Here is a 17,834-nt window from a genome sequence, read left to right as displayed (position 1 = left end):
TCAGTTTAAAAGTATATTTATTTATACAATAAATTAAATCTAAAGTCGGGGTTAAAAGTTATAGTACTGACAAGTGGCGTGTATGGAAAACACCGATTAAGATTTTCTTGTAAGATTCAATATTTTTTTTTCTCGTAAGGTCTATTTTGTTCTTATAAATGAAAATTTATTAGGGATCTTTAAGTTAAGACTGCCAATTACACAGGTTATAGGTTGATAGATACATAATTACTTATATTTCGAAGTATAAGAATACATAAAAAAAAAAAAATATATAAATAAAAATATTTTTTAATTTTATTTTCCATTCGAAAATAAAACTTACAATAGGACACATTTTTGAAAAATGGTTAAAAATACTTTTGCGCACAATGAAGTGAAAATAGTCGATGGAATGTGACATTTATAATACAAACTGATTATTCTAACCCCTTAAATTTCGGGCAAATTAAATGATCCGTTTTTTAAAATATAGTTGTACGGAGAAAAATATGTTTATGCATGCGTAAAAAAAATTGTGGATGAATTTGATAAAATCGATATGGGGCTACCTGCTGTAAAGGGTTGTACCACCCTAACAATACTTGAAAATTTCTCTATCACCTATCATATTTAATCTAGTACTAGAATTTGGAATTGATAGATTTATTTATTGATAGATATTACAATCTGCCACACAGTTGTGGGCAATAGGTAATAGTGATGAATGATCACATGCATACTAAAATAAAAATAAAAAAATTAAGAAAACAAAAGAAAAGAAAAAAAAAGAAGAAAAAATAAATAAATAAAAAAAAATAAAAATTAAAATAAAAAAAATAATAATAATAAAACTCTCTTAAAATATATACAAACAAAAGAATTGACAAGATGAACATAATCAGACTATTGATCTAGTACTAGAAGACATTAAAATTGTGATGTATACCAAAATGGGTTTAGCTTTAGGTGATGAAATACCAGTGCTTGGGCAAGGTTGTGATTTGGTATTATTGGGTGAGGACAAAGAAACTATAGAACTAAATACAATTACATTGATAAACTCCAGTGGGAATAAAATAAAAGTCTCGAAATAAATATGGATAAAACAAAATAAATGGTTAGCTGTAGAAAGGAGCGATTTCTGTGATATAGATACATGAGGAAATACATTTAAGCAGGTAAATAGTTTTAGGTATCTAAGTTGTACGGTAACTAGAAAAAAATAAATTGATGAGCAAATAAAAGCGAAGTTAAAGGTAGAAAATGGTTGTTATTTTTCAATTTCGAAACTGCTTAGCTCGCACAATCTGTCAAAAAAAAAATTATATAAATACTATCCTTCCCATTGTTCTTTACGGATGCAACACGTGACCTCTTACACTAAGGGAAGAACAGTGCCTAGAGTTTTTTGAAAATAAAATATTACGTAAAATATTTGGACTGAAAAAGGATCAGTTAACCGAAGAATTGAGAATATATATATCTGCGAATGTGTAAGGTTGTAGGGCTTAGTAACGAATGGATCCCTAAAATATTAATTAACACTGAGCCAATGGGTAAACGTCCGAGGGATAGACCGAAACATAGATGGGAGGATTGTGTAAAGACTTATTAAGTAAATTAGAGTTTGGAAGGGCGTCACTAGATAAATATGTGTAGAGAACAATTGATGTCATCGGCATAGAACCATTGGGTTCGTTAAGCCTTCATTATTATTATTATGTGTTTTATTTTTAATCAAGTGTACTAACGCTTTATTTGTTTATCTTTTATAATTTTTATTTAATATATTAATTAGCTATTTAATTATTTTTCTTCTTTTTTTTTTTAATTTTTCTATTATTAAATACTACATATTTGTAGTACAAAACAAAGTATCATATCATAACATTATAACATGTCATCAAGGTATTTGAACTTTAACATGTATCTATTAAAGCTGAAAACGATGTTTTTTAAATGTGTTATCTAATTAAATGTAATGACATTAGTGATTGTATAAATAACTACAACTTGAGATATAGATTAAGAAATTCCCTCGGACACCTTCACCTATGTGATCGAGGCCATACCAAATAGGGGTGCTGGTCGCTGGAGGTCGGGCGTATAACGTTTTTACCTTCATACTAATAATTTTTATAAAACAAAAATAATTCCAAGTTATTCTATGAACATGGTTTGTTTTTGCATATACAATTTTAATTTTCGAAAAATAAAGTTACATGAAAAACTAGAAACCTCCAATAAATAGACATCAATTGTTAGTACATCAAGCCGTAAATATTAGCTACTATAATAAGTATTTTTATTATTTTTATTTTTATATTAGACCGAATCGTGTGAACTTCACCCCGTAAATATAATTAAGGTGATTGTATAGAAGCGTATAAAATGAATTCCTTAAAATTGAATAAGCTCTGAACCTATTAGTAAACGTGCGAGAGGTTGACCTAAACGTAGGCGGGAGGATTTCATCTAGTCTAATCTTAGCGGAAACCTTATTTATCAATTTTTTCTATTGTTTTAAATTGAAATCGAAATTTATATATGACTGGTAGATACCTATTCCGAAAAAGTAATTCTGGTCTAAGAACACTTGACAAAAATATTTTTAAAATATGTTATCATTAAATCTGTGTTTGTAAATATTTAGGAAACAATTAATGTTTTCACAAAGACAGTTGCATAGTACTCACTCATACTTCAGGATTTATGACTCACTAAAATGAATGATCTCTTTCTCATGATTCAAGGTTTAAAAAAATTTACTGATTGGGAATTTTATTTTACACTGTAAAAAAATAAAAATTCGCAAACCAATATCCTTAGTTCATTGATCTGTCAACCCGACACGCAGACATAAGGGGCAAACCTTTTTGGGCTGACCAATTATCGAGTTAAACTTAAAATCGACTTAAAAAAATCAATTATCGAGTTCACTTCGGTTGAATAGGACTCGAGTGGTAGCAGAAGCGAATAATTGTCAGCGGGAATTTTGAAAAAATATTTGCCATTGTTTAGTAGGGGTTGGGGATCTGTACACTTTAGCCAGGAAGTGCTACAGTAATCGCTAGCAAGGGTGGCAGCACTGTACCGGCTTCCGGTGTCCATTAAAGTCAGCAGTGCTGCCGGGGCGAAAGGGAATTGACGAAAACAAGTACTAATTTTTGAACAATTAAACAACGCCAACTCATCTTCTACTATATGTCTATATAATGGTAAAATGTTTCTTAAGTTAACTTTTAAGATATGATTTAATCAATACCAACATTATTCCTTATCAATCGAAAAATATTCTTCTAAAATATATTAAATGGGACCTAAATGATCCAAGGAAGCCAAAAAAAAAACATCAAATTGCAATAAATATCAGATGCCATGTTTCATATCTAAATGCCTCATATATACCTGAATGTATGAACGTATTAATAAAAATTTTAATATAAGGTTGTAAAATAAGTTCGTAGCGTTTTTTACTGGTGATTTCAATAAAAACTTCAGATTCTTATAAATATTTTTAATCAATTACATATGACCCATTTTGACCTATTATGTGTTGCCATCTTTTAGGTAATTTTTTAATTCCGTTCTCCCTGAACTTCTCAGATTTTTGGGCGATTAACTCCTCTATGTGCGTTTTGCATTCCTCGAACGAATTAAAGTATTAACGGGAAACCAATTAAGAGAATTTTTAAGGGCTCGAAATAAGTGAAAATCTGTTGGGGCAAGGATCACATCCCAGCCAAACTTCAACTTCAACAGCGAGCTCAACTGGTCTATTGTGTGACGTCATTCTCCATTTAACAGACCAAGTAACACACTCTTAGCCATGTTACATGATATTTCGTTTTACCACGGCAAAATAAGGTAATTTTTTTCCATTTAACACGCTTTAACATGTAAAACTAAAGATCATGAATACCCCTTATGTTCTATAAGCTTGTTTGCTAATTTATTTTTTATTTTAATACAAAACCCAAGCCGAAATTTTCCTACAGACAAATATGCGGCACATAATTTTTCTTTCTCCTGGATTTAGTCTTTCTTTGAACCAATTATTAAATTGGTATTGCTAAACGATATCATCAAAAAGCATGAGCCCCTAGAACAGTCGAGAATACCCTTCATGTTATAATAAAAAGTGAACAATTTCCTAATAAAACTAATAAAAGTAGTGGTTTAAGGCTCAAATTAGAACCGGATTACAAAATAATACATTTGAAATTTTATTCTTTACTTACAACCTATATTCCCCCCTTCTAAGGGCATTAAATTGTGTTAATGTATGTTAAAAGAGCAGACCTCCAGCTTTCCAACTGAATTAACGTAGAAACGTGGAATTAACGTAGAAATTAGATAAAAGTTTGAACAATTAACATCGTACTAGGTATATAAAAGTCAGCTTTTAAATTTATTTTTATCGTTTATACAGTTTTTACAGCTGACATCCCAACCCATTCTATCACTTAACCTCACTACGTATATCGATAATACATGTCTATTGTCAGTTAATAATGATCCTTCCGTTATATCCCAAACTCTCCAATCCCACATCACAACCCTTGAAGAATGGTGCCAAAACTGGAGGATTAAAATAAATTCAAATAAATCCCTCTAAATCGCATTTATCCTTCATCGTAAACCCTCCTGCCCCACAGTATCCTTTAATAATACCCCACTTATTCCTGTCGAACAGATCCGTTACTTAGGAGTACGACTGATATAGAATCCTCATACAAGACTGAAAAAAACACGAAACTCGTCGATTTCTACTATTACACCATTTACAAGATGGTCTAAACTTCCAATCCATTACAAAATACTGATCTACATGACTGTAATAAGGCCTAGTGGACATACGGAATTAAACTTTGGATCTCTATTAAACCATTGAATTCTTCCCGAATCCAATCCTGTTAATATGTTGCTGAATAAGCCAGAACCAGATACCAACGCTTCCATGATAAACTTCCTACCCACTCAAACCCACTTGTTTCTAACCTGGCATCTCTTTCATTACCTAATAACTCTCCTAGGCGAAAAGAAGATGGCCACTAAAAATAATATTGGAATTGAATTGGTAGATTCTCCACATCTTTATATTATGTAATTTTATCACTAACAGTAAATTTACTTTTTTGCTTTTTTTAGTTTTTTTTTACTTTATATTTTATTTAATTCATTAAATTATTTTATTTTATTAGTACTATTGTTTTGTTTTTTTTAAACTTATTTATCCATTCAAGTGTTTCCTATAACCGGTTTTTTATTATATCTTCCTTTTAATCTACGTGTTAGTCTTATTCTCGTAAAATCTATCTATTTGTTTGTTTTTGGTAAACTGGTCTACTGCTGTGCTGATGGTCTGATCTCACATTGCCGTCTAATATTGAATTTGTTTAGCGTGTCACTGAAGAGGATCTAGGAGGGTGAATTCCGGAGAGCGAATTTGTTGATCGGGTGAATTAAAAAATTGTGAAAGGGTGAAATTGGAGGAGCGAAAATGAGAAAGAAAAATAGGAATGAATTGAAACATTTGTATTTGTTGTACAGACCGAAATTGATTGTAAAAGAAAACTGTAGGGGAAAAAAATTGTTTATTATATCTTATTATTGTATCTCCTTTTTTCTGATTATACCATGTATGTGTAATTTATATATGTCCGATTACGGATTGATAAGAATGCTGTGATAGCAACCTAATGTATTTAGGCAGCATAGATAAATAAAGTATTTCTCTCTCTCTTTTCATACAGTTTTAAATAAATTATAAACAAAAAAATGTTTGAAGAAGAGAAATAAAATATATTTTAATAATCAAGAAATATACCATTTAGCCATTCATACATAAATTTTAATTGATTCCGTTTAACATTGCAATGACAATCAATTAAATCGAATTAAAATTCCATTCTAATGCCGAATGAATATTCAAGTCAGCCCGAGGTCATTCATCAATCTGCTGATTGATAATAAAAATGTTAAACATTAAATTAAAATGTATTTGAATTCCGTCCCATAAAAATGAAAATTATCGATCAACCTGGTTTAATTATCGATGGAATAATTAATTAATTTCATTAATTAAAAAAATCAATACAAATATAACAGAAAGTGTCAAATTTATTGAAATTTAAATATTTCAAGTATTTTTATATATCAATAATTCACGACACCTCCCCTCCCCCCCAAAAAATATGTTGGTGAAAACATTTATAATAAGATAACTACCTTTTTTCACCCCAATTTTTTATTACATTAATGAAAACTATTTATGATTACTAGTCAAAATTGATGAGTCTGCAAAGTATAGGTAGGGGGGATAAAAACTGGCGGTTTTTTTAAATTTCATTCGGAGCAGAATATCTTTATTACTACTAATAACGCTATAAAATCTAATAGAATATCATTTAAAGTGGAGTCAATTAGCTAAAACATGAGCTCTAAAAGAAAGAACTATTTACGTGCTATAGTTACCGAAATATAGCTTTTAAAAAGCAGAATTTCATAAAAAATGCAATTTATTTAATTAGTTTAAGTTAGTGAATTTATTTTGAAAAAACTATATCTCAAAAATCATTAGTCGTACAGATGTCTATTAGAATTCAAATTAAAGCCAGTTTGATAAACTATAAAGTAGTTTATAATGTAGGAGTAGTAGTCTTTATGATATTATTCCAAAATAAATTCAAACAATGTTAATTTCTAGTGGTTCGTATAAAATTTTTGAAAATGTTATGAAAACTACTACTCCTACGAAGATGAACATCATATACTACTTTATAGTCCATACAATTAGCTTTAATTTCAGTGCTAATAGACATCTGTACGTCCAAGAGTTTTTAAGATATAGATTTCTCAAAATAAATTCACCAACTACGGACTTTTTATGAAATGTTCCTTTTTCAAAAAACTATGTCTATTAGCGCTCATATTTTAGGAAATTTACTCTACTAAAAATTATGTTCTCTTAGATTTTCTAGTATTGTTAGTAGGTTTAATTTTATAGAGCTCCGAATGAAAAAGTATTTTTTTATTAACGTTTTGAAACAGCCGCTATTTTTTATTTCCCTACATATACTTGGCAGACTCATCAATTTAGACTAGTAATCATGCATAGTTTTCATTAAAATAATCGGAAACTTGGATGAAATAACTGGGTTTTTTTCCCGGCTCTTGTACTATAAGCTATGCTTGAGATTGGCCGGAATGGCCGAAACGTTAAATATGTTGGGACTAAATGGATATTTTTATTATAATTGATAAACATTTTTTTTTTCATAAATATGGCCTTCCCTGTACTTCAGATTTTTTTGTTAAATCACAAATATAGCAATAACTTCCAACAGGAGACCGCCAATCAACACAAAACCTAGTGATGTAAGTAGGCCATTAAGTGAAAGTTGTGTGATACGCGCACCGCACCGGTTTTTTCCCGTTCCGTTCCTGTTTTGGAACCGGTACAGAAATGGAACTTTTTTTTGCAACCTATCACGACAGTTCACAACTACTTATACCGGTCCTCACAAATTATCCAATAACCTCAACGGTCCCACGGAAACTTGGACAACTTTATAAGGTTATAAGGTAAACTTTCTGATCGCTTTATAATACTTTAATTATATAGTATAATCAGACCAATTTAGACATATGGAATTGAGCTCTGGGGCTCCACCAAACCATCAAATTCTTCCCGCATCCAATCGTTACAATCCAAAATCCTACGTAAAATCCTTGATGCTCCTTATTACGTCACAAATAAACTCATTCATAAAGACCTTAACATCCCATTCGTTGCAGATTTGACCCAAACCAGATATGCGTCTTTTTATTCCAAACTCCTTAACCATCCTAACCCATTAATTCTTAATCTTTCATCCTTAACAATCCCTGATAATCCTCCGAGGCGTCTGAAAAGAAGATGGCCACGAGACCTTCTGGTTTAAATTAATGTTTGAAGTACCACCAATGGGTGGTTCCTTCCCAAGATTTTCAAGTGTAAATGAAACATACTACATATTTACCTATTTTATTATTTTGTAAAGTTGTAAATTACAGTAAATAAACAATAAAAAAAAAACTATATAGTAATTAGATATATTTTTAAAAAATATTTCTTATTCGAATTTACACAGAACCGAATAAAACGAATAATTATAATTTTTCTACTACAGTAACAGTTTTTAAATATGAAAAATTATAAATCCTCATTATTATATTATTGACGTTCAATAAAACTAATTTTTTTTCTTGAAAGGTAGTTGACCGTATGTAATAAATTGTAGGAACATAGTCCTTAAATAGTAGATTGTGGCCAATAAATCTATAATTGAAGATATGTACAGTAAAAATTGATTATTTAACCAACGTTTTGTCCCACTTTGCAGGGCTGAGTGCAAGAAGTTTCATTTATCTTCATTCTGTAACTTCTTGTACTCATCCGACAATGGTTACCTGTCAAGAGTTAATTTTTAACATTTTGAACCTTTATTGACCTCCACCCGCCTATCTTCAATTCTTTTTTCTATTTAATAATTATTTTTGAAGGCCTAACGAACCCAGAGGTTCAATGCCGATACAACCAATCGTTCTCTACATACATCTTTCCAGTAATGCCTCTCCAAACCCAGTTCTACTACATTAGTTTTTGCGCAATCCTCCCATCTAAGTTTCGGTCTACCCCTCGGACGTTTACACTTCGGTTCAGTGTTTATTAACATTAGGATCCGCTCGTTACTAAGTCCTACAACCTCATAAATAGCTATGCTATAACATTTTATATTTACAGGGTGTAGTTCCCTTGATTCAGAGTTTAATGCCTTCTGAATTCGCCTGTTAATTCATCCATTTTTTGGTCCGAATATTTCGTAAATCAATTTGAATATTACGTAATCAATTTTCCCTGACAAAAGATTTAAGTGACAAAGTGATTATAAATTAATTATAATTTAAAGAAGTTCCTAAAATAATTTATTATAAGAGTAGTATTTTGGAATATATAATTAAAATATTTATTCAAATAATATTATTTCAAAATTTTTTTGAGACAAGGTAATTATTTATTAAATAAAACCACAAATTGTATCCAATACTGTCTCAACACTTTATTTCTTACTAGTCCAACGTTTCGGCTATTCCAGCCATCTTCAAGGACATCTTTAATACAAATCTCCTCCTCACATTAATTTATAATTTTTATTGCAGGCTATTCTGCCCAGGTCATTTTTTTCTTTTCATTTTAATTTCAAACCTATTTATTTAAATTTTAAAACCATCAACCTCTATTTCTCTCTATACAATTATTAACAATATAAAATACACCACCATATAACAAACTATTTATAACCTCCCCTTTTTTTTTTAATTTTTTTTTTTTTTATTTGTGGTTTTATTTAATAAAATATTTATTTTTTAAGGAATCAACGTTGAAGGTGATGCTTGCCTAGTTATCTACACGTTACCAATCTATTCTAACCATGGTTGGGGTCAAGTTTTTCATTTGGTGGAACCACCATTTAATGAAAAAGTCAACGCCCCAAGGCCGGATACGAACCGGCATCTTCCGCAGACCTCAGAACTACAGACTCGGGCCTAACCCCTGAGCTACGGTGCGGGTCTAAAATAATTTTAAAAATAAAAAGTAATAATACGTTAGAAAAAAAAAAATTCAACTTCTAGGAAGAAGGATATTCGTCATTGCTTCGTTTTTTTTTTTTAGTTTTCAGGTTAATAAAAAAAAAAAAATAAATAAGAATAATTGTTTTTATCGATTTCTGTTTAGATCAGTACATTACTTATCGATTCTTCGTTGCATAACCTCAGTTATGCAATGCAATTAACGAGGAGAATATGGGACGGTGAAAAGAAGTAAATTGTAGGTAAAAAAAAGGTGTTTAGTTTAGCCGAGAAGGTTGAAAACTGGGACTCACGTAGGGGACCCGGCAAGAATACTTAACTAGCTCCGTCAATGGAACTGTTTGAAGCTTCGGAATATTTAGGAACTCTTCTAGCCATCTCTTTGGCTACTTCTCTTCTACCAACTCAATATTGTAATATTTTTGTATTATTTAAAGAAATAAAGCATTTAAATTTATTACAAAATTGTTTTTTAAAATAATAAACGCACCAAAATTAAATCAAGTAACATTTACGTAAAATTTATTTTAGACGTTCAGACTTCCCTCAGCTTTATAAGATTCCACCTAGGGTCATTAACTGAAAATGTGTAAATCATGCATCTCAATCCCTCATGTATGCGCCGGTACACCGAAAAGGTGGTTGGGTGGTTGGGTATCCTGATGATTTGGTATTATTGGGTAAGGGCGGGGGAACTATAGAACTAAATACAACTACGTTGATAAACTCTAGTAAGGAACTAGCTCTCAAAATAAATGCTGATAACACAAAATATATGGTTAGCTGTAGAATTTTTTTTTTTATACCCTCCTGTAATGATGTTAGTGGGTATTTGGTACGTACATATAGGAGGTATGCTATATGTATAGCTGGGTGTTAAGGATATCTTGGATTGCCTTTTGGCATTATAAGGTTAGGTGAGGGGTCCAATGAAGGTTGGTTGGCTTACGCTAGTGGATTATTGGAACGGGGAATTTGCTGTAGAAATGGGAGTGATTTCGATGATATAATTAGTAGAAAATACATTTTAACGGGTAGATAAGTTTAAGTATTTGGGTAAACTCCAATAAATCCCACCAAATCACATTTACCATTCGACGTAAACCCATGACCTCTTCCCCTACAATATCCTTTAATAATACCCCACTTATTCCTGTCGAACAGATCCGTTACTTAGGACAACATCTCGACAAACGACTGACATAATATCCTCATACAAGACTAAAAAGACAAGAAACTGCTCGTAGATTCCGACTATTGCAACATTTACTAGACAAACGGTCTAAATTGCCAATCCATTACAAAAGACTGATCTACATGACTATTATAAGGACATACGGAGTTGAGCTTTGGGGCTCCACTAAACCATCAAATTCCTCCAGAATCCAAAACTTTCAGTCCAAAATCCTTCGTAAAATCCTTAATGCTCCTTACTTTGTCACAAATCAAGTAATCCATCAGGACCTCAATATTCCATATGTTGCCGATTTGGCCAGAACCAGATACGGTCCCTTCCATAATAAACTTGTTTCTAACCTGGCTTCTCCTTCAGTACCTAATAATTCTCCTAGGCGTCTGAAAAGGAGATGGCCTCGAGATCTTCTCTAGAAATGTTATTGGAGTTCTATCAGTGGGTAGACTCTCCACATGTTTTTATCATGTTACTGTGTCACCTACAGCAAATTTACTTGTTGTATATATGTATTTACAGTTGTAAAGATCAATAAATAAATTATTAAAAAAAAAAAGAAAAAAAAAGTATTTAGTTCTAAGTTAATTAGGAAAAAATAAATTGATGAGGAAATGAAAGCGAGATTAAAGGCAAGAAATACTTGTTAATTTACGATTTTGAAATTGCTTAGCTTGCGCCTTCTGTCCAAAAACTGAATGTATTTTTTTCTTCTTTTTTTTTTAATATAAGACAATCCACCACGAAGATGATGTTTACCTATGTATACTAACTGACCTCTCAGGAACATTCCTAAAATCATCATATTCATACTAAAATATATAAGCAGATTCCATAGCAGTACTCAATATTAAGAAACATAAAAAAATAAAAAATAAAAATGAGAGAGAAGAGAATATATATCAGTGACAAAGATGTAAATAAATCAAATTAGTTATATATATATTCGTACATATCTGTTTTTTTAAGGTTATCCAATATTTTCGGAATATGAAGGCTGTTATTTTAATAAAGTTGCCAAATGGTATGGCAATAACAGTTAATGGTAACTTACACAGTCTACATGTTGGTCTAGATGTCCCTGACAGTAAGTCTTGGGCTCTACTGTTCTTTATGAATACAAAACGTGGGAAGAACATCGCCTTAAGGTTTTCGAAAATAAAGTATTACCTAAAATATTCGGACCTAAAAGGGCGGGTTAATTAGAGAATTTATAAGGCTACATAGCACTGATTTGGGGGAACTGTACCCGGTAAATACAATTTAGGTTATAGCATTCTGGCGGGTAAGGTTGTAGGACATAATAAGGATTATTTATTGTAGTTAGTAGAAAGAAATAAAATAAAAACTGTAGGTCCAGACGTTGTTTAAAAGCGTCTAGAAAATGTTTAAAGGCATAGCTTGGAGGGGAACGTGGCAAGATGATTTGGGCGGGAAAGGAGTGGCTAGGCCCCTTGGATTATTCTAGACCACCAACCAGGCGTTCAGTCGCTTGATTCAATTCTGCAGAGACAGACTTTGTGGAGAAAAAGCGCTCTGGTCTATTACCAGTCAATCAACCGGCCATTAACCTGAATATTTAAACCTATATACCTGTTCAAATTTATTTCCTCTTATATCTATATCGTCGAAATTGCTCACGTTTCTACTGCTTACCATATATTTTGTTGGATCAGTATTAATTTCAGGATCTGGTTCCTTAAAAAACTTTATCATCGCAATTTATTTAGTTTTATAGTTTCCTCGTCCTCATTCAATAATACCAAATTTTTTTTATTTTTTTTTTATTTTTTTTTTTTTATAGATATTACAATCTGCCACACAGTTCTGGGCAATAGGTAATATTGATGAATGATCTCATACATACTAAAATAAAAATAAGTAAAAAAAAAAAAATTAAAAATAAAAATAAAAAATAAAAAAAATGAAATAAAATAAAAAAACTCTTAAAATATATACAAACAAAAGAATAGACAAGTGAACATAATCAGACTATCTGTATGAAAAATAAAAAATAAAATAACATACTGATAAAATAATATATACAATAATACCAAATTATCAGCATACCCAAGCACGGGTACTTAACCACCTTTTCGGTACTGTCAATTATTTTTTTGAACACCTTAGTCATAAATTTTTTTTTTCATTCCTTATAACATTTGTACACAAATACCCCTTAGCTAAAGTTGGGTAGGGTAATCATTAATATATTCATGAGTACGTAAGCGAAATAAACACTAATTTAAGTGCAAAAAAAAAACAACAGGCACGAAAATAAATTTGTTGTTTAGTGTCTAAAATTTAAAATGCAAGTAAAATTTTTAAATTCTGAAGGCGTAATTTGTATTTATTTTCTGCAGGAATACAACGCTTCCCTACTTTCGGTAGTTAAGAAGTAATAAACAGAACGAACAATAAAAACTAGCACAAAAACTCCTATAATCAACATCTTTTATAATTTAACTTACCATCAGAGGATGTGGTGGCTCCATCTACAGTCTCCATATAGTGCGCCTTGCAGAGCACCCTGTCTTCATGGAGGGCGAACTCTTCGCCGGTGGACAGCTGCCTCTTGCAGGCCTCGCAGGCGAAGCAGGCCAAGTGGTAGACGTGTTCCCTCGCCTTTCGAACCCAGTCCCTCGAGGATATGCTTCGCGAGCATTTGGAACATTTGGCTCCGAAACTTCTGTAAAAAAAAAAAAAAAAAGATAACCTAGTCAATCAAAAATGAAATCACAAAGGATAAAAACGAGAATAAAATCCTTCCATGGTTCTCTATATCTGCCAAAGTTTGCAGAAAATATAACACTTGGAATAATCCACTATCACAGGCATGTTATGAGATCAAAGCAGGAATGATTCAGAGGAGGGTCATCCACGTATATCATAGAGCTCTTATACATTTAACATTTAACATGACTTTAAGTAGGGCTGCTCACAATCATGTAGTTATAACATTTAACATGATAAAACATATAATTTATAATCTCAAACAACTCTTGAGACTAGTTAATTTTGTTAAAATAAATAATTTAATTTCTATTCATTTTAGTCTCAACACATTTTATTTTTCTTAAAAGCCCGAGGTTTTGGCCAATCCGGACATCCTCAGGGACAATCTTAATACAATTTTGGAACTAAATGATTTAAAAACTCAACTTCATGAAGGCTATTCTCCCCGGTCAAAACAATTTCTAATTAGTCAATATTCACATTAAAATCAAATTTTTTTTTTTAATTATTTATTTAATGTAATTTACAACTGTACAAAATAATATAATAGGTAAATATGTAGTATGTTTCATATACACTTGAAAATCTTGGGAAGATTTAAATTAGAATTACATTACAACATTAATTTAAATTAGAAGGTCCCGTGGCCATTAAAATCAAAATTAAAATTTATTTATCACAGACACTATTTGTTGAAACTTTATCACAACAATGTGATAAATGAATTTTAATTTTTGTTTTACTTAGATCAAATTTACTAAATGTATTATAATGTTCAGTTGTAATTAGCAATAAATAAATATTAAAAAAATTTGGTTTTCATGTGAATATTGACTAAGTAGAAATTGTTTTGCATTGGGCAGAATAGCCTCCATGAAGTTGAGTTTTTAAATCATTTAGTTCCAAAATTGTATTAAGATTGTCCCTGAGGATGTCCGGATTGGCCGAAACGTCGGACTTTTAAGAAAAATAAAATGTGTTGAGACTAAAATGAATAGAAATTAAATTATTTATTTTAACAATATGATAAAGCATTTTATATTTAACACATCATGAATACCCCTATTGTACATAAAATATGTAAATGTAGTAACTTGTAGTTGTGTCTAGTGGTTATTTTTGATTTTTTTTTTTTGTTATTTTATTGTTATATTAGTTTCAAATTTGACTTATTATATTTTATCCTTATTTCTTCATTTACATAGTTTTATTATGCTTATTTTATTTATCTTTCTATTTATATGTACATAGAGATTTTATTTATTTTTATGTAATTTTTGAAGACGATGAACAATGTCTCTAATGGTAGAAAAAAAACATGGAGGACCAAGAATGTCAAATCCGAAAAATGTAGAGCGCCTTAACAGGAAAAGTGAAGAAACCCTACGCCAACAGGATGATGCAAGATAACAAGTTAAGAACTACAAGAAGGGTCTGTCATTTGAAGTAGTAAAGTCAAAAAGTACTAACATTTATTAGTTCGATGTACTAAATACATCAAACACAAAATAAAAAATTAGATGAAAGGAATATGGTCCGGGTGCGGTCAAAAAAACTCAAATATTAGAATTATACTATTTTATTGAGCCAACGTTTCGCCCCACGTTGCAGGGCTTCGTCAGGGCTAAAAAAGATACAAACACAAACATAACGGTGGTTAAACAGACGAGCACTGCGGCGGATATTGCCGTTACTAGTGTTGGTATCTTGAGGGCCCCGTGTGTTTTAGTCCTGACGAAGCCCTGCAACATGGGGCGAAACGTTGGCTCAATAAAATAGTATAATTCTACTATTTGAGTTTTTTTGACCGCACCCGGACCATATTCCTTTCATCTTTACACACGGTCAATCAATAATCTTCCAGTAAAAAATTAGATGTGTGATTATTAAAACAAAACAGCGATCCGATAAGACAATGAGAAGTTGCAATAATCATATTTAAAAACATCATATCTTTTCAACACGAGGTTTTTAATTTCTTAATATGTTGTAGATGGCTTAGTAAAAAAAAAATAATGTTTTTCCACAAGCTATTGCATCAAAAAGTAGAAGGAAAATAAAAAACATCTTGAGAGAAGCGACGGGCCTGGTATACTAATTATTCCAAGTAATTAATTATATCTGTTGACCATTAATTTATTGGACCAGTTAGCTGACCGGGTTTTAATTGGGAGATTTACATTTCCAATCTGTGAGGTCCTTCTTATCTCGAAGCAGTGCGTTATGTCCATCAAGTGGGCAGTGACATCCGCTCCTACCTCATTCTAACAACAGCCTTAAAAATAAAGCTATCGATTGTTTAGACAATGGAGCAGTGATCACGATAACTTAAGAATGTGGGTTATTAAAGATTTTTTTATCAACCAAAGAACTTTAAAATTATTTGGTACTTACGTATTAAGGCCACCAAAGCAAAAATTCTGCTAATGCGCCAAACTACACCTAAAGTTTTTGCAACAAATTATAGAATAAAAAACTTCACGTAAAATCAAAACACTTTAAAATTTAAAACATTTTATTTATGTAAAGTAGTCAATCGGATTTCGGTGGGGAAATGGGTCGATATGGAATTTAATATAGATTCAAAACAGTCTTTATTTTTTTATAATCTTAATATTTTCTTAAGACTGGTAATTCTTTTATAAATAACTCAAATACTATCCAATTATAGTCTCAAAACTTTATTTCTTTTATTCGTCCAACGTTTCGGCTATTCCAGCCATCTTCAAGGACATCTTTAATACAAATCTCCTCCTCACATTAATTTATAATTTTTATTGCAGGCTATTCTGCCCAGGTCATTTTTTTCTTTTCATTTTAATTTCAAACCTATTTATTTAAATTTTAAAACCATCAACCTCTATTTCTCTCTATACAATTATTAACAATATAAAATACACCACCATATAACAAACTATTTATAACCTCCCCTTTTTTTTTTAATTTTTTTTTTTTTTATTTGTGGTTTTATTTAATAAAATATTTATTTTTTAAGGAATCAACGTTGAAGGTGATGCTTGCCTAGTTATCTACACGTTACCAATCTATTCTAACCATGGTTGGGGTCAAGTTTTTCATTTGGTGGAACCACCATTTAATGAAAAAGTCAACGCCCCAAGGCCGGATACGAACCGGCATCTTCCGCAGACCTCAGAACTACAGACTCGGGCCTAACCCCTGAGCTACGGTGCGGGTCTAAAATAATTTTAAAAATAAAAAGTAATAATACGTTAGAAAAAAAAAAATTCAACTTCTAGGAAGAAGGATATTCGTCATTGCTTCGTTTTTTTTTTTTAGTTTTCAGGTTAATAAAAAAAAAAAAATAAATAAGAATAATTGTTTTTATCGATTTCTGTTTAGATCAGTACATTACTTATCGATTCTTCGTTGCATAACCTCAGTTATGCAATGCAATTAACGAGGAGAATATGGGACGGTGAAAAGAAGTAAATTGTAGGTAAAAAAAAGGTGTTTAGTTTAGCCGAGAAGGTTGAAAACTGGGACTCACGTAGGGGACCCGGCAAGAATACTTAACTAGCTCCGTCAATGGAACTGTTTGAAGCTTCGGAATATTTAGGAACTCTTCTAGCCATCTCTTTGGCTACTTCTCTTCTACCAACTCAATATTGTAATATTTTTGTATTATTTAAAGAAATAAAGCATTTAAATTTATTACAAAATTGTTTTTTAAAATAATAAACGCACCAAAATTAAATCAAGTAACATTTACGTAAAATTTATTTTAGACGTTCAGACTTCCCTCAGCTTTATAAGATTCCACCTAGGGTCATTAACTGAAAATGTGTAAATCATGCATCTCAATCCCTCATGTATGCGCCGGTACACCGAAAAGGTGGTTGGGTGGTTGGGTATCCTGATGATTTGGTATTATTGGGTAAGGGCGGGGGAACTATAGAACTAAATACAACTACGTTGATAAACTCTAGTAAGGAACTAGCTCTCAAAATAAATGCTGATAACACAAAATATATGGTTAGCTGTAGAATTTTTTTTTTTATACCCTCCTGTAATGATGTTAGTGGGTATTTGGTACGTACATATAGGAGGTATGCTATATGTATAGCTGGGTGTTAAGGATATCTTGGATTGCCTTTTGGCATTATAAGGTTAGGTGAGGGGTCCAATGAAGGTTGGTTGGCTTACGCTAGTGGATTATTGGAACGGGGAATTTGCTGTAGAAATGGGAGTGATTTCGATGATATAATTAGTAGAAAATACATTTTAACGGGTAGATAAGTTTAAGTATTTGGGTAAACTCCAATAAATCCCA

At 31.2% G+C, this 17,834-nt stretch overlaps 1 protein-coding gene across 2 annotated transcripts in view; it reads right to left on the bottom strand.

The window, feature by feature from the left end:
• The window catches only part of Awh (Arrowhead), a 153,921-nt gene that overhangs the window by 4,927 nt on the left and 131,160 nt on the right, over window positions 1–17,834 (bottom strand). For both annotated transcript variants that reach the window (XM_067048811.1, XM_067048810.1), the window contains exon 3: window positions 13,279–13,496. In XM_067048811.1, the coding sequence (XP_066904912.1) occupies window positions 13,279–13,496 (218 nt within the window). The remainder of the gene's footprint in view (window positions 1–13,278; window positions 13,497–17,834) is intronic.

This window comes from Halyomorpha halys, unplaced genomic scaffold (assembly GCF_000696795.3).
Source record: "Halyomorpha halys isolate HHAL.00 unplaced genomic scaffold, Hhal_1.1 Scaffold360.1, whole genome shotgun sequence".
Classification (NCBI taxonomy): Eukaryota; Metazoa; Arthropoda; class Insecta; order Hemiptera; family Pentatomidae; genus Halyomorpha; species Halyomorpha halys.
Note: the sequence above shows the minus strand (reverse complement) of the source record. Positions and strands in the feature narration are given on the sequence as shown.